The sequence below is a fragment of the Peromyscus maniculatus genome, chromosome 6, assembly GCF_049852395.1.
Source record: "Peromyscus maniculatus bairdii isolate BWxNUB_F1_BW_parent chromosome 6, HU_Pman_BW_mat_3.1, whole genome shotgun sequence".
In the NCBI taxonomy this organism is placed as follows: domain Eukaryota; kingdom Metazoa; phylum Chordata; class Mammalia; order Rodentia; family Cricetidae; genus Peromyscus; species Peromyscus maniculatus.
This window is the reverse complement of record NC_134857.1, coordinates 72474107-72491993: the sequence shown is the minus strand read 5'-3', so window position 1 is coordinate 72491993 and position 17887 is coordinate 72474107. Positions and strand designations below refer to the sequence as shown.

General features: G+C 41.5%; 1 protein-coding gene across 1 annotated transcript; it reads right to left on the bottom strand.

Annotated features, from left to right (window-relative positions):
* Positions 1 to 2356: 2356 nt before the first annotated feature.
* On the bottom strand, positions 2357 to 12339 carry Tchhl1 (trichohyalin like 1). The gene is made up of 3 exons (XM_006976192.3): positions 12259 to 12339; positions 4677 to 4836; positions 2357 to 4190 (listed from the first exon to the last, which is right to left on the bottom strand). Exons 1-3 carry the CDS (start codon positions 12264 to 12266, stop codon positions 2433 to 2435), a joined length of 1926 nt encoding a protein of 641 aa, XP_006976254.2. The 5' UTR covers positions 12267 to 12339; the 3' UTR covers positions 2357 to 2432.
* Between the last annotated feature and the right edge of the window lie 5548 nt (positions 12340 to 17887).

Below are 17887 nucleotides of genomic sequence, written 5' to 3'. Positions count from 1 at the left end.
ACTTGAGGTGCTGGAGTGGTACAATTCCTTTTCTTCAGTGCTTATATTCTGTGCAGTTGGGGAAATAATATTGAGAGAGCAATTAGTAAAAACTAGTATACAGTAAGCACTAATCTGAGAGATGCAAGCTGTGTGTGGATCAGTACGAGATTACTACAGGAACTATGACTTTGGCTAGGGCTTCAAGAACAAGGTATAGTTGGAAGTAGAGAGGAAGAGGAAGAGAGCTTTAGGGAGGATGATCCACAAGAACATGCAGCATAGAGGTGGGAGGAAGTCACATTACTGCTAACTTCTGGTTAGCTCTCTGCAGGACTTTCCAGTTGTCTTATACAGGGCTGTATCCTTTATGAGGGTGGGGATCATGACCTTCCCATTCACTTGAGCATGCCTGTGTCTACCACAGTGGCTTGCATATAACCAGTGCTTGATAAATACACTTACATGCATTCAATCCCATTAATGTCCCTATAAACTTAGTAGGATATGATCAAAGTAGTGGTTAGAGACAATTAGATGAGCAAGCTGATGTTCTCAGAAAGATTTCTGCAGGAAGTGGTGGTCAATTGTAATTAGAGGGATATAATAGAGAGAGTTTGGTCAGCTTAGGCTTGATGTGGTACACGGAAAAGTATAAGGTGTCACTAAGAGTTCTTAAATAGAGGGAGGTAAAGAGATGAAAACAGTGTCTTGCAAAATTCAAGAGTGCTTGAATGGGAATGGACTGGCAATGGGAACCTAGTGAAGAGGATGTTGAAATGAAGCAGCCATTCATTTGCTTGCTCAACAAACACCTACTGAAACCATAATAGATATCTGAGGTCCAACTCCAGGCTCAGGAAGAACAGTAAGATGTTCACTTTGTAAATCTTGCCACCAAAGAGCCTTCTATGCACTGAGAAGGATGTTTCAGCTAGCACACCTGTAATTAAAACTCAGGAGAAAGTTAAGAGCAGAAGCCCAAGTGAGGACTCCAGACTGTAGGGAGCTTAGATCTGCTGGGCAGGAGGAACCTAGAGGGGTCACAAGGTTAAAGCTGGGCTCTGACATTCACCTCCTCATCACCACTCCCACGGTCCGTCCTCTTCATTGCTGGACTGCCTGGAGCTCCCTTGTTTGCTTCTTATTCTACTGTTTGACGCTCCCTTCCCTTACTAGCATGTAAGCTCCAAGGTGATGAGTTCTGATTTGTCCTGGTTTCAGTTATACCCTTAATGCCATACCCAGTATCTGACACTACCACAGATTTTTTTTTAAAGGTTTCTTTTCAGTCATATATAGGTGTGTTATCTGCATGTAGATATGCACATGAGTGCCAGGCCTGAGGAGACCAAAGGCACTGGATTCCCCGGAGCTGGAGTTACAGACAATTGTGAGCTGCCTGATGTGGGTGCTGGGAACTGGACTCAGGTCCTCTAGAAGACAGCAAGTGCTCGTAACCATTGAGCCACCTCTCCAACCCTGTATCATGCACTTTTTAAAATAAAGGTTTTATAATGAGTGAAGTGTCATTGGGGTTGGACCCCATAGGACAGAAAACATTTAGACATTTGGTAAAATGGGAGGGAGAGACACTGCCGTGGATTAGATACATAGATTAAAAAGAAGCAAGGCAGATGATGATTTTGGTATTTGTGTCTTTGAACTCTGATGGAATGGGGATTGAGGGAATGGCAGAAGAAAGGAAATGAAGAGAACCATTCTAGTCTAGGGGGCAGGGGCTGACAATCTCAGAAGTGACAACTTATTTGTAGGGTGGGCTTAACATGTGGAGTCAGGTCTGAACAAACAGATTGAGGGCATCAGTGTAGCTAATAACATACGTGGATGGGGGGCGGGGGTGGAGGTCGAAGGAGAAAGCCTAGAAGGCCCCACAGTCTTAGAAACTGGAGGGGAAGGATTCACAAGGGAGGTAGAGATAGATCATGAAGAGAGCATTTCTGGACAGGCGGTTGTCAGTGCCTGGTGCTGGGATGTCCAAAGCCATGGAGGTTACAGGTCTGTAGGTGTGTCAAGTGGAGAGTACCTAGATAATTTATACATAAATACACATAACATACACATATCTGATATATTTCTTGGTATGGTACCCAAGATGATGTACCTCTTCTAAGAGGTATAAGTTAACTGGGAAAATATTAAGTCAGAACAGAATGCTAAGAGAACCGGGTTGGTGCTTTGGCTTCAGGAAATATATGATAACTACTCCTGGGTCACTGCTAAACTTGAGAGCATCGTTCTCTAATTATGGTATTTAGAGAAAGAGAGAAAAAAAACCCAAGTAATTGATTGTGCTTGTTTCTGTTAGTGTCTCCCAAGATGGAGAATGAAGAAAGAAGTGAACCAACAAAGGAAATTGATCATCAGGATATTTAATTATCGATTTTAATTCAGTGTTCCCAGCAAGCCACATAGATAAACATTTAGTAGACTCACTGGGCCCCGGAACTCTCTGCCTCTGGGGATTTTCTGTTTTCACCTCCTGCTGTGGACTCCTGTACCTCCCCTCCTTCAGTGGGCTCCACAGCTGCCCCTGGACCATGCTGCTTCTCTCTGGCAGGCTGTTCCTGTTCCTCTGGGAGCTGTCTGTCTTCTTGGATTGACACCACTACAGCCTCCTGCACTCTGCTGCTCTCGCCTGGCGCTCCCTGCTTCTGGGGATCTGGATTGTTATTGCCACTTCCTGGCTTAGCATCTCCACGGGTGTCTTCCTGACTCTGCAAATCCCCTGGCATCTGTAGTTCCCCTGAATCCGAGCTGCTGTTGCCTACCTCTGGAGCCAGGCTGTTGGGAGTTTCACAAGAGCCCTCACCACTCTGTGTAACTGCTAACTCAGGATCTTCCCCCTCACTGTGGTCCTGCTTCCTGACTGGCTTGTCAGGAGTCCTGGTGGCTCTTGGATTTTTCCCTTGAGATTGCTTCTCAAGTGGGGCCAGCTCCTGTGAAATTTCTCTTGTTCCCAGTGTCTCTTCAGCTGCGGGGCTGTTTTTGTTGGTCAAAAATGTGTCTTCTGTGTCTCCCTCGCTGTGTCTTGCCTCTTTTCCTGAGATGGGTTCTTCCTTAATTTCAGGGAGATTCTGATTTCCTTCCTCTGAGCTTAGCCCTTGAGTACCAGAACCCTTTCCAGCACCGTTTCCCCTGCGAGATCCTGAGAACTCTTCACACTTCTCACCCTGTGTTTGGGCTTCTGGTGCTGGGGGTCCAGTTTTTCTCTCCTCGCCTTTCCTCCCATCCTCCCTTTTGCCTTTACTAGATGTTTCTGAGTCATTTCTGCTCCCACTTTGGGCAGACTGGTTCCGTGTTTCACGTTTTCTTTCTTGCTCTGGCAATTCGTGTGTCTCAGATGTTCTGTCTGCCTTGGGGTCCTCTAAATTTGTGGTTTCAGGTGGTGTTCTGACAGCATCTTTTTCTGGTTCTTGAGTTTCAGATATTCTAGTATCATCCATAAGCTCAATAACTTTCTGGGTGTGAGATGGTTTCCCAGCAGCAACTTGTATCGACAAATCAGTGTGCTCCGACACGGCTCTGTCTTCTTTTTGTGGGAATGGATCCTGTGTTGTGGAATGCTTCTTAATACTCTTCTCTGTAGCATGTTCCTCGTCTCCAGATGGTCTCTGTGCCATATGGTCACTTAATGTGGTGTCACATTGCCTCCTGATTGACTTATCTCCTTCTTTGGGGATCGCCTGTGTTGGATTGCTGCTCTGTTTGGATACTTCTCCTGGCATATTTCTCTTAAATTGGACTCCATCATATTCTGTTGCTGGTACATCTTGTGCGACTTCCTGACCATCTTCTTCTGGGTGTTGGTTCTCAGGGTCACTGGACTCAGACACCTTTCGTGGCAGGTTGTGAGTCTTAACGTCTTCCTGTGGGCTCGTCTTACTGTGTTCACCCGCCTGACCTTCTTCATGGCTGGGCTGAGCTGATGATGCAAACACCAGCCTTTCTTGAGTTGGTCCCACCCCTGCTACCTGCTGACTCCTTCTGGTGGTTGCCAGAAGGTCCGCATCATCCATCTTCTCTGACTCTGACATCGGTCTTGGTTCTGTATTTAGTGATGACATATCAAAATAAAAGAGGTTCAATAAGCTGAAGATTTCAAGGAGAAATTCCTCAAAACTGATGGCACCATCTCTGTCAATATCCAGAAGGTTCAGCTTTCTCTCCACAGCGTGAAAGACATGTGGCTGCATGTAAACACAAAGAAAATCTGTTTACTTACATGTGGTCATGTGTTCCAAGTATCTTCAGGTCTCCTGAAGAGCTTTAAAAAAAATTTTTTAACCTTACCCCTCTTAACAGTGAAATTGCCTTGAACAGTGAGAACCCATCAATTCTGATCCACTTTTTCGTCTTAGCACTAAGCCTAGCACTAGCAATTGCATCACATGTGAGCTGAGTTAGAAGCATAATGGGGTTATGACCCTGTGCAGAAGTCTGCCTGGATGAAGCAACAGTTACACAATGGCAGCCTTTCCTCTGCATGACTGACTAAGCAGTTGCATAGAAGAGGCCGCTCAGACTGGGGGGGAGGGGGCGGAAGCAACAAAAAAACTGTTGAAAGCTTAGTGCAGTCAGAGAGCCAGCTAGCCAAGTGACAGCGAGCAGAGCAGACAAATCTGGCTTCCTGCTTGGGTTACAAAGTGGCAAAGGGAGACTAGTAAGCTCCTCACCTGAAGGAAGTTCCTGATTTCTCCCTCAAGGAGCTGTCTCAGCTCTCTTCCGGTCAGCTTTGCCTTGTGGTCAGCATCCTCACTGGCATATTTGTGGAATGTCTCAATGACACAGAAGACACCTCTCAGGAGCCTCGACATCTTCACAACCTGGAAGAGGCTGCAAGAAAACAAGGTCAGGGCTGGAGAGACGGCTCAGTGGTTAAAAGCACTTGCTCTTGCCAAGGATGTCAGTGGATTCTGTTCCCAGCACCCACATGGCAGCTCACAACTGTCTGTAACTCCCAGACCTGACATCCTCACACAGACATACATGCAGGCAAAGCACTGGTGCACATAAAATAAAAATAAAAAAAATCTTTAAAAAACAAAACAACAACAGCAAAAAACAAACAAAAAAACAAAATAGAAACAAACAAACAAACAAAAAAAAAAGGCTCATCTCCCAGGATAGACTGACTCTCTAGGAAAAGCAAGCCAAGGTCAAGGTCATCCTTCCTGCACCTGCCTAACTCTGCCCACAATGCCTACTGTATTCTGTTTTTTTTAAATATTGTATTTGCATTGGAAGAGTGATTTAGTTTTACAAGGGACACCACAATTGGTGAGGTTAGATACAATATAGGTGGGCATTAGAATAGACACTTCATGCTGCCATAAACAGCAACACTCATGTGCTGAGGGAACACTATTTCAAGAACAGAGGAAAAAAGAAAGAAAGGAAAAAAACTCAAACCTAAGTATTAACACACAAATGAAGTCGACAGGGAGATTAAGCCACTGAACCCCATTTGAGAGTGTCCATCTGCTTTCCCCTACCCTTGGCTCAGTCTCACCTAGTCTGCTAGGAAAGAACATGTAACTGTCAAGTTAATAAAACTTTTAGAAGGAAGAGGGGTCATGTTCAAAAAACCAACCCTTGTGTAACTCATTTTTTGCCAAGTAGCACTGTTCCATGATAACTCAGTGATAAAACCCAGTCCTGACCCTCCCTCATTGGCTATGATCTAATTCAATCTACTTTTTCATCTAATAGGGATCTAGGTCCTACATCTTAGAAAATAGAACTTATGGTATGGGCTTTATATTTTTTTTTTTTCTATTTGCAGACTGTGTCTTGGATGGCAGGACTCCCAGCTTAACATCCTGAGCAAAGGTTGACTTTCCTCTGAGCCACCGACAGTCTCTACAGTCTCACATAGAAACAGAGCAGCCGCAGAGGTCCTGGGCACACTGGAGTCTATGAGACTTACCTACTTACCTTGTTCAGGAGTGAGAGCAAGCGGAATGTGGGGCAGCGGGCTGTGAGCCACGGCAGGCACTGGGACCTTTTTATTGAGTCTCTAATTGCTTAGTTAGAAGGAGACACCCTCTGGGTCTAATGACCTGATTCATCACCACCAAACCCAGTCTCTCCTCCTCTCTGTCTTCGGCTCTCCCTGCTGTTGTTTCCCCCTTCAGGAGGTAGCTTCAGTTAAGTCTTATCAGATTGACCAAAAAGAAGTGGAAAGATCTCTTTTCCACTTACTGATTTTTGTAGGTTATAATTTTGAAATATCTTTAGGGCTTCAGGGTGGCGGATTTCTTATTTTCTTTCAGTCTTTCTGTTCTTAACCTAAGGACATAATTGTATTTCTGGCTGACAAATCACGGGTCATCTGATTCCTCCCTCTGCCTGCAGTCTGACCTCTGTTTGACCTAACCTTGAGAAAGGGATGTCAATCATGTATTTAAAATAAAGCCCTGCTTAATCATGGGACAAGGTTGGAGATATTGGTTGATTCAGCTGTTTTCATATTCTGCTCTCCATGCCCAAAGGCCAAGATAGAAAAAAACAATCTCTTGTTAGATATGCAAAACCTTGCTTACCTAAGTGGATGCTATTTTTAAAATATGATTGACAGCTGCCTTTAGAGGGCATTTTTATAATTTATGGAGCTCAGACATGAGCATCCAGATGACTGCTTTCTCTCTGGAATGGGGAGAGGGAGCTATGGAAACTGAGGTAGGGATGGAAATTAGTCTAAGATGCTCATGGGGAAGAATGTTTTTATTGCCATGCAGATTTGGGTCCCTTTTAGAACTATTTAATTCAGAAGGAAATTATTCTGTTGTCTTCTTAGATGTTTTAGGCAAGACAAGGGTGTGTTTTAAGACATCCTTGCTCTTCTTTCAAAGGACATAAGAAGTGGATCGATCTACAGAAATAAGAGTGAAAAACTTAGGTGAAGAGCACGAAAAGATGAAGATGGGAAAGTGAGAAAACAGGCTAAAGGGGGAATTGTTATTCAGCAAAACCTTTATTCTGGGTTTCCTGACAAGGTGAGTACAAGTTAACCGAGGGTCAGGGAAATTCCACCCTGACAACTTGTACCTTTAAACAGTTTCAGCACACCCCTCCCCACAAAGAAGTCCTGCTCCTGAAAGTTAGGGTCAGCACGAGGTCAGTTTGGTTTTGATTAGTTAACACTCGGTCTGTACAAACTATTTTTCAAACACTGTCATGCACTGGTTTATTTAGCATTGGATATGTTGTGTGTCCTTGCCTTGTAGTGCAATGGTCAGTCTTGTGAGAAGTGGTTGAAGGAAACACTCAGGGGGCACATAAATAACTGTCTTCCAAATAGCAGCCATTTCCATGGGTGTGGAAGAGAAAGGAATGCTCATGACATATCAGCTGCTTTGCACGGGCTATCTTAAGCCTCATAATACTTGTACATAGTTATTATCCTCTTAATAGATGGAGAAGTTAAGGCTCTTGATTGTTGAGCAACGTGGGTGTAGACATATAACTAGTAAATGGAAGTGTCAAGATTCAGAATTTAAATGTCTCCAGAACATATGTGTTGTGTGATATTTTGGTTGAATTCTGGTAATAAAGTTTGCTTTGAATCAGAGGGCAGAGTTACTAGCTGACCAAAATTAACCATAGAAGTTTTGGAGGACTGAGGACAGCTAGAGAGACAGGAAGTAGTAAGGCAGGGCTTAGAGAGAATCTCAGGCCTTTTGGATGGAGGAAGGGAAGAAATAGGGGGTCACTGGTTGCTTCACCGCTTCTCTGGTCATTCAGGTTCTTACCCCGATATCTGACTCCCAATTTTTATTGATAAAGAATAATTAGATAAACGCAACACATATGTCTCTGAGACCAGAGTCTTCCTATTAATGCAATCTCCCAATGTTGTGTAATACAGGGACAGATTGCAGCTGAAAGATTGCAGATTACATGGTTGGAACTTTCTAGAAGCCAGACTCTAGTTCTTCTTAAGAATTTTCTAATGAGTAGAGTTGTCTACACTGAGAAGTGCCTCTCCTAAAGCCAAAGTTCTCTGTTTCTGGATCTGTTCACAGAGAGGCTGCATTATTAGGTTATGGGGAGCCCTGCCATGGGAAGAGTAAGTAGTGTGTGAAGAAACACAAGACACCATGTTCAGCATTCAGAAAATTTAGTTAGCTTGGGAACAATACCAACAAGAGCCTCCTGCTGATGAGGTGTCAGATTCCAAAGACCAAATTGTATCCACATAATTTACTATTCCATGACATTGTGCCCTAGCCAGATACCTTTTATTTTATTTATTCTAACACTTACTTATGTTCATATGTCTTTGTATGCACAAGCCAAAAAAAGGGCATTGGGTCCCCTGGAGCTGCAGCTGTGAACTGCCTGATGTGGGTGGTGGGTGTTGGAACTGAGCTTTGGTCCTCTGCCAGAGCTGTCAGCTCTTTTAACCCCTGGGATAGCTTTCCAGCTCTTTCAGCTTTGAATGTCTATGGTTTTATATGCTCGTTCCTATTAAGAAAGGCAAGGCTTTCTTTTGTCTTATCTCTGAACACAGAGCGGACTCACAATCCCTTTTACAGACACTCTGTTGTCCCAGTGTGTACTGAAAATCATGTTATTAATTCATACACTCTGAATGGGAGGTGACTTAGAGAGAGCTGGCAGAGCGGGAAGGTGTCTGCCCTGCATCTTGTGTTTAAAAGTCTTTAGACTGTAGTACAGTAAGCTTCGGATACCTCTTTCATGGCCAAAAAGAAGAGCCAGGTGGCCCTTTCTTGCCTTAAACAGATCTCTGGAATCATGACTAGGTAATGTTCTGACCCCTCTAATTTTATCTAAGTATGACATAGAAATGAGAAGGGGCGAGGGAATGGAGAGGAAGGTCAAAAGGAGGAGGGGCAGGGAGAGGAAGTGGGAGGAAGCCTGAGAACTATTTTTCCTGAAAGGTCACCACTAAAGTCTTGAATAAAAACATCAAGTAAAACATATATGAGAGCTACTTTAGAGAGAATGACCAAAAAATAATTTATAATTTTTAATGATTATACAATGTAAAGTTTGACAAGAAGTAAAGGTTTTAGCTTATGTTTATATTTTCACAATCTTATTTTACTTACTCTAAATGTAATGGAAGTTTATTTAAGATTATGGTAGACTGAACTAATATATGTTCTTAAAATGTTTTTAACAACAATATTTATTCTTTCTGTTTCCCTCTCCCACCCCCATCTAGTGTGTGTGTGTGTGTGTGTGTGTGTGTGTGTGTGTGTGTGTGTGTGTGTAGCTACAGCATGCTTGTAGTAGTCAGAGTTCTCTTCTTCCATCATGTGGATTCTGGGACTCAAACTCAGGTCATCAGTCTTGGCAGCAAGAATCTTTACTCACTGAGCCACCTGACCATCTCAACAACATATGTTTTTAATGCCCTGCCTAGAATTCTCTAAAATAAAAGTATTAATTAAAAATACCCCTTTTATTAAATAAATTTAAATGTATATATATATAATTTATAAAATAAAAATCAAATTAAATAAAAATAAATCAGAATGATGACAAAGTTATGGGAGAATCATAAATGAGTAAGAGGTTTTCATATAGAGGTAGAAAATGGAAATGGAAGGAGTAGCAGCTCTTCATGACTGCAGTGATGGAGAAGGCTTCGTAGGAATGTGTTCTAGCAATGCTACAGAAGTGAAGACAGGTCTTGCCATTAGAATATGAAGAAGCACTGAGTTCAGAACTAGGAGACAACGTGTATGCAAATGAGAATCATGGTTGTAAACAGGCTTGTGTAAGAGACAAGTGATTATTCTCCATCTTCCTCTTCCTTTTTATTTTACTGTGGAAGGGTGTGGTATATATTAAATGTACATTTGTTAGTTTTACCAAGAAGTGATATTTTGGGGTTTTTTTAGAATTTCTTATATAAGTACCGAAGTGACATCATTCCCATCCCTCCGCCACTTTTAGGCACACAACACAGACATGTGGGTATTTACTATCTAGCCTCCTTGGTAAAGTTGTTTTCCTAGTAAATTATTAACTGGATCCTCCCAGAAGGAATTAAACATCTTCTAGAAATGTTAAATGTGAGATTCTTGGAGATGGGACTCTACCCACCTAGGAGATAACCAGAAATATAGTGTTCTATTAGTATTTGTTGACTAACCCATAGACTGACTGGGAAGTAAAACACCTAATATAGACATGAGCACTCTAGGAAAACATGCTCCATCATGACATTTGGTTGTGCTGAGGGACTCTGCAGCCAGCTAGCCACTTAATGCTTAAACATCTCACACTTTATCCAACCCTGTCACAAATTTTGTGGAAATAAGCCTACTAATGCATATTAGAAGAAACCCGTTATCCTTTTATTGATATTAAATTGGCAAGTAAGAATATTCACATATACAAATGTCAGCATGAACAGGATAGAAAAACTGATCCCAGAGAAAACAAATATAATTCAGAAAACATGAAGAAAGTTTAAAAACTCTAGTTACAGACTGACTCAGTGGATAAAGACACCATGCTTGACTAACTGATTCACTTCCTGGACCCCACATGGTAGAGAGAGAGAATTGATGACTGCAAGTTGTCCTCTGACCTCCATGTATGCACTCAGAATGAGCTTGCTCCTCTTCCAATAAATAAGTAAATGAAGGAAAATATCTACTACTTAATATTTTCAAACAATTTAAAATTTTTTATACATATGTGTATGTCACTGTGGTGGTGAATAAGTATGGTCCCCATAGACTCATGTGTTTGAATGCATGGCCCATAGGCAGTGGTGCTGTTAGGAGGTGTGGCCTTGTTGGAAGTATGTCACTGTGGGGGTGAGCTTTGAGGTCTCATATATGCTCAAGCTATGCCTAGTACACAATCTCTCCTTCTGCTGCCTGTGTTCAAGATGTAGAACTCTCAGCTCCTTCTCTAGCACCATGTCTGCCATCACACCACCATGCCCCGCCATGATGATAAGGAATTAAACCTCTGAAACTATAAGCCTCCTCAATTAAATGTTTTCCTTTATAAGAGTTGCCATGGTTATGGTGTCTTTTGACAGCAATAGAAACCCAAACTAAGACACTCACTGAGCATATGTATGTGCTCCACATGTGTTCAAGTGCCTACAGAGACCAAAAGACGGCACTGGATCCCCTGGAACTGGAGTTACAGGCATTTGTAAGTTTTCCCGTGTGAGTGCAAGAGCTTGTCACTGCTGAGCCATCTCCCCAGACCCAATAGTTTTCATTTTTGAGGAACCTCCTTTATTGATTTGTTGTGCCCAGGTCACAAGACCCCCAAGCAAGACCACTACAGAGCCAACATCCAATGCAAGCACACAGAGGTTTTTAATAACAAAGCAAGTAAGCTTGGTCTGCGCCCAACATCTGACACAACAGGTGGAGGAGAACAGCCCCGAGTACTCACTTTAAGGGGTTTATATAGGAAAGGTTTACATGCAGCTTGGGACTGGATGAGGGGGCTAGGTGTGAGGTAGTTCTTACTGGCTGAGGTTACTGTTGGCTAACAGGATTCAGGGTATCTACAGAGACACAAATTTTTACTCCCTATGTCCTGCTTTTGTTGAATCCAGGATGTATACATTCAGATTTATTGTTCTAGTTCTACTCTCCTCTGAGGTCAGTTGAGCCCATTACTCCCCGTATCTTGTTTTGCCAAGTCCAGGATACATAGATTTATTGTCCCAGCCTTATAAGTTCAACTTCTGGTCACTTCTAAAACTGCTGATCAGCAAATACCTTTGGAGGAGGGGAAGGAGATGCGTCTCTCAAGATGGCTACTGATTTTTCCCTTTCAGGTTCCACTAATGTATCAGGACTCCCTTTCTTCTCTTATTCCTCCACACTGGCTATTTTTTTTTTGTTGTCTTTTTATCTATGTAAAAAAGAGGTAGGTACAGTAGTACACATCAATAAACTCAGAGCTGGCATGGGGGTAGTGGTGGGGGTTGGTCTCAAAATGGTGAGCTGTAGGTTCAGTGAGAGACCATTCTCAGTCAATCAATATATTAAAAAACAAATAAGGTGGAGACATGACTGATGAAGACATGCTTATGTCCATCTCTAGCTTCTACATATGTCGAAGCCCACAGTAACTCCTGTTGCTGGAGGGCTTCTCTCCAGGTTCCCCAAGCCCCGCAGTCCCACAATCCACTTATAAAATAATCACTCAGACACTTATATCACTTATAAACTGTATGGCCGTGGCAGGCTTCCTGCTAACTGTTCTTTTATCTTATATTAACCCATTTTTATAAATCTATACCTTGCCATGTGGCTGGTGGTTTACCGGCGTCTTTACAGGTTGCCTCTCCTGGAGGTGGCTGCAGTGTCTCTTCTTCAGCCTTCCGCTTCCCAGAATTCTCCTCTCTCCTTGTCCCACCTACTTCCTGCCTGGCCACCTACTTCCTGCCTGGTCACTGGCCATCAGTGTTTTATTTATATAGAATGATATCCACAGCAAACTCCATCTTGTGGTTTGATTCCATCTTGACTTAGGGTCAGGGAGTTCAAGCTTGTTTTTGCTCCTCAGGGATGAATAAAAGGATGTTTTGCCAAAGGCTATGGTCACCAGATGTCCTGAGAATTAAGGAGGTGTTTATACTTGTCTGTTCCTTGAACCATGGTGTCCTTAAGATAAAGAAATCTTTTTGCCTCCTTGCTTTCTGTATATAAAGGCCATGAGAAATAAATTCGGGGCTGCAGTATTCACTGACTGTCTTCCCAATTCTATTCTGTGTCTTGTCTCTTCTTAATCCTCACTCCCCTATTCAGGTGCTTTTCCAGAGTTCGGCTGTTCCTGCCACACATACTTCCATAGAAAGCAAGTGAACATCCCCTGGGGTATACATCACACACACACACACACACACACACACACACACACACACACACACACACACACACTCAGCATTTCTCTGAAGAGTGGGCCTGGAGTGGGGCAGAATACTTATTTTATTTTCTGTTTAATAAGATTTTCACTACTATGTAATATGTTGTCATTTACATTCTGAACTAACTTAAAGTGACTTCTAATGTTTAATTACTGAACACCAGGTAAGTTGACATTTATCAACTATCTTTCTTAGCAAGCATTTTTTTTTTTCTGAGACAGGGTTTCTCTGTGTAGTTTAGGTGCCTGTCCTGGATCTTGCTCTGTAGACCAGGCTGGCCTTGAACTCACAGAGATCTGCCTGGCTCTGCCTTTCACAAGCATTTTGTGTACAACAACTGAATCTTCCCAGTTGCATTTGAAATGCCTGGAAGAAGAGCTTAGTTACAGACTCTTATGGCAATTAGCTCTTCTGGATGGTTGGGAAAGAAAGGCCTCTTTAGCTAGAACTAGACAGACTGGGTTAAAGGCAGCCTCTACCACTTACAGTTCACTCACCACCAGTGTTTACATTTTATTCTGCATGTTTGTTTTTTCATCTTGTTTCTTTTCTAAATTTTCCACTTTAAAAAATGCTTCAATGTGTATGTAATAGTCTGTCATATGAGTGGATTATAATAGTTTACATAATTACCCAATTGGGGATATTTTGATGGTTTCCAGGTTTTTATTATTATAAACCATCACATAATGCATATCTGGTGTGTAGGTCTTCGTGCACATCACGTTCAAACTTTTAAAGTCACTGGCTCCTCCAAATTACCCCTTAACAAGCCATTCTTATCAAGAACAATAATGTAAATGAAATGGTTGATGTTTGTTATAGCTAACACATCATTTTATATTTGAATAGAAAAATGTTTGTGTAGGTTGTGCAAGCATTTAATAGTATGTGTACTGTTATATATATGTATATGTGTATGTATGTATAATCAGTGTGTACAGTGTAGTTAGTTTATGCTCACACTCCATAAACTTATCAGGTGACCAAGGAATAACTTTGAATAGACAAATAAGGGCGTTCAACTTTGTACTTAATTTATCACCTGACCTTCAGTAAATTTCTACAGTGTCTAAGTTTGATTACTGCTGAGGGCCATGGCAGTATACAGCAAGTGACAACTAGTGTTTGACAAGTCAACCTACCAGACGTATAACTCCCTGATGGTAACCTCACCTGGCAAGGCCAGGGGGTCACTGGCTGTGGAAACCAGTTGCTTTTTGTCTGTAACTTTCTCAGGTGCCACTGCTGTGCGTCCCTAATGAGAACAGTTGTTGGATCCCTTAGTGTGTTTTCCATCTTTGGGCACTTATAGTTGCGGATGATCAGGTTATGATTTCTGTTTAAGATGTATAGTTCTTATGAACAAAAATATTACCAGAATATTCTTCTCTACTGACACAGGAGAGTAACAGTATTCTCAGTCTCAAAGACAGCTTTTTACATATTTTGAAAAGACCTTAGAACTAGTCCAAGACAGACTAAGCTCCCTCTATAGAATACACACACAGACTAATTCCCAGGTGTTGTTTATTGCTAAAACAAGGCAAGGCTGTTTACATCAAGACATGTCCTTGCAATTGCTCTCTTTCTGCACGTACTCTGACTGCTCAAGGTTCAGCCAATTATGAATGTCTGGGACCCCTCATCAACTTAGAGCTACATGCTTGGGTCAATGTGACATTACTAGTCTAAGAGAAACTACGTGACTTATCTTGTGTTTTGAGAATGGGTAGGAGCCTGAAAATGTAATTTATAATTGTCCAGAGTTTGGCTGTGAGGGAGCAGCAGAGGTGGTATGGAGAGAGACGGCTGTGCAGAGCTTTGTGAGAGCTGTTGCAGAATGTGAGTGAAGTGTGTGTGTGTGTGTGTGTGTGTGTGTGTGTGTGTGTGTGTGTGCTGAGTGAGAGATGAAGAAGCATGAGAGAAGTATGAGGGAGTGACTGGGTGGAAGAGTGAGTGAGTAAAAGGTGAATGAATAATGTAAAAGAAAGATGTGTAGCTATATGAAAAGAAGAATGTATGGAAGGATATATAGCTGCATGCAGCAGTGTGGAGATATGTAGCTATGTGGAGACAGAGGCAATTTCTTAAGATGAAGTAAAAGAGAAAGTTAACATCAGAAATCATGTGTGTTTCCTTATTTCACCACTCATAGATAAAAACTTATTCCTAATTACCCTCAGATAAGAAAGTTTCCTATCCCTCACTACTCTGAGACATTCCTTTTATTACCCTGAGCTGATTGTGGGAGCTGGTCTCTCATGGTCGACATTAGACTACCTTAGATGAGGAAAGGAGGGTAAATGATCTGGAATCACAGGATATAATGGGAAAGTAAACGTATCTCATAAAATAATTGTCGTATCGTGTTTTCTGCGAAACTAACACCTTGGACATGGTCTGTCGCCTTGATCACTGTTATGTGCCAGGCCAGCTCACTGCCTAGAGCATAGTGTGTGGTCAGAAAGTGTTTACTAAGGAAGACAAGATTGAGGGAAGTCTTCTGAAATGAAAGCACCAGAATGAAAAGGATTGGGCTTATTCCTACCTCTAATTCTATATCATAAGGCTTACTTCCTGTAGATTTTGTATTTCCATGACCATTGAACTAGACAATGGGCATCCCCCTTATTTATTGATTATTCACTTTATGCTTTACACAGGTTATTTATACTCGTCATAATCCCAAAGGCTAGGATTATTATAAGGATATTGAAACTGAAGAGTTTCTATAAACTTGCATCTTTTTTAAAATTACATTTTTATTTATTTAGTCTCAGTCTCTCTCTCTCTCTCTCTCTCTCTCTCTCTCTCTCTCTCTCTCTCTCTTTCTCTCTCTCTCTAAACATACCTACACACCCATGTCACAGCATTTGTGTCAGAGAACAACTTATGGAGTCTATTCTTAAGTTTCAAGGATCAAACTCAGGTCATCAGACTTGATGGAAGTATTTAAAATCGTTTAATAAAATTTGATCATTTCCTCTCTTTTCTACTTCATCCTCTTGTTAGTCCTTTCTCATCAAAGCATTAAAACAAACTCAAGTCCCATCATATATCTCAACCACACCAAACCTCCTCTCCTCCTTCATAGTTCACATTTTTGTGAAACCTATCTTCCTGTTGTGGGATATTTGTACTCTGTGTGAATTGTATTGCTGTGATTGGTGTAATAAAGAGCTGAATGGCCAATAGCTAGGCAGGAGAGAATAGGTGAGATTTCCAGGGAGAGAGAGAAAGAGGAGAAGGAATGAAGGGGTAATGAGCCATGCTGCATGTAGATTAAAAAATATGGATTAATTAAGCTATAAGAGCCTAACAAGCCTAAGCTAAAGGCCAAACTTTTATAATTAATAAAGTCTCTGTGTCATCATTCAGGAGCCGTCTGACTGTACAAAAACTCATTACATCTTCCCATGCTTCTGTTTATTTTCCTTGTCTCCCCACCCTATTCCAACATCTATCATTGATGACCATGCTACCAAATATGCACTTTTTAGCCTTATTTTACTTGGTTTCTCAGAAATGTTTGATAACTATCTTTTTTTTTTCTAAGATTTATTTATTATGTATACAGTGTTCTGCCTGCATGTGTGCCTGTAGGCCAGAAGAGGGCACCAGATCTCATTATAGGTAGTTGTGAGCCACCCTGTGGTTGCTGGGAATTGAACTCAGGACCTCTGAAGAGCAGCCAGTGCTCTTAACCTCTGAGCCATCTCTCCAGCCCTGATAACTATCTTTTTACAATCTGTTCTTTTCTAGTTTTTGTGACAGCAGGATGGCACAAAACTCACCTTCTTTCCAGTTTCCACTTCAACTCTCCCAGTTACGCCAGGTGTGTGAAGTTAAGAAGGCTTTCATAATTAAGAACTTCTCAAATCCCAGTCTAAAGCTTTAAATATGATTTTCTTTCTAGTGATAGAGTCCATACATTTCCTCAAAACTTCATAGAGCCATGTTGCTTATTGTTCATGGAAAAAACATACAAAATAAAAAATGTCCAAATTATTGTCTTATAACAATCTAATTAGGAAGAGAAACAAAAGTAAAGCTGACTGAGGCAGAATATTGCAATCTATTAATGGTTGGTAAAGATAACATACCTTTTTGTGTGTTTCTTTTGTTTTGTTTTGTTAAAACAGGGTCTCATTGTGTAGCTCTGCCTGTCCTGCAACTCCCTCCATAGACCAGTCCGGCCGCAAACTCAGAGATCCATCTGCCTCTGCCTCCCAAGTGCTGCAATTGAAGGCATGTGCCACTTTGCCCTGCTGAAGATAACATATCTTAGAGTCTCAATGGAGAGAAATATTGTGTGTCCAGGCAATAAGATTTTAGGGAGGAGGTGGAAATTATCTAGGCCTTATAACTTGAGTTGAAATTTCCCTTGGATACAGGAGGGGAGGAGGCATACCATGAAGGTACAATTCTATTTTAAGTCTGTGAAACAAGGGCAAATCTATGCTGTCCTAAAGATTAAGTCTGAGCATATAGCTGGCCCCAAAGATACTGTGAGATCCAAGGTTGAGAAGGTGATGGGTACTAGATTGTGGCAGACAGGCATAAAGTTAAAGACTCAAGTCCTGTATTGTATCTTCCTGAATATGTGACACATTTCTTAAAAAGAAGTAATAAAAATTAAATTCTATAAGGTTTTATAACAGCCTGAGGGTTCCAAAAATGATAAACACTTAGAATCTTTTGGACTTGCTTTAGATTACTACATGTGACTCTCAGCTCATTACTAACAAGGGAATGTGCTAATTATATGTTACATATTACATAGATTATAATCTTCAGAAGATTATAGGTCCAGCTGAAAAAATACCTCACAATTATCAAGACTGAATGCACATATTAGCCATGTGTAATTAGTATAGAAGATGAAGCAGACACAGGCCTCCTGTTGAATACTGACAGCTACTGAAGTTTTGTTTGAATGGGAGTAAACTCTAGGACTAAGTTTTCTCCTTAGAAAAGAATGAGAATAATCAAATGTAC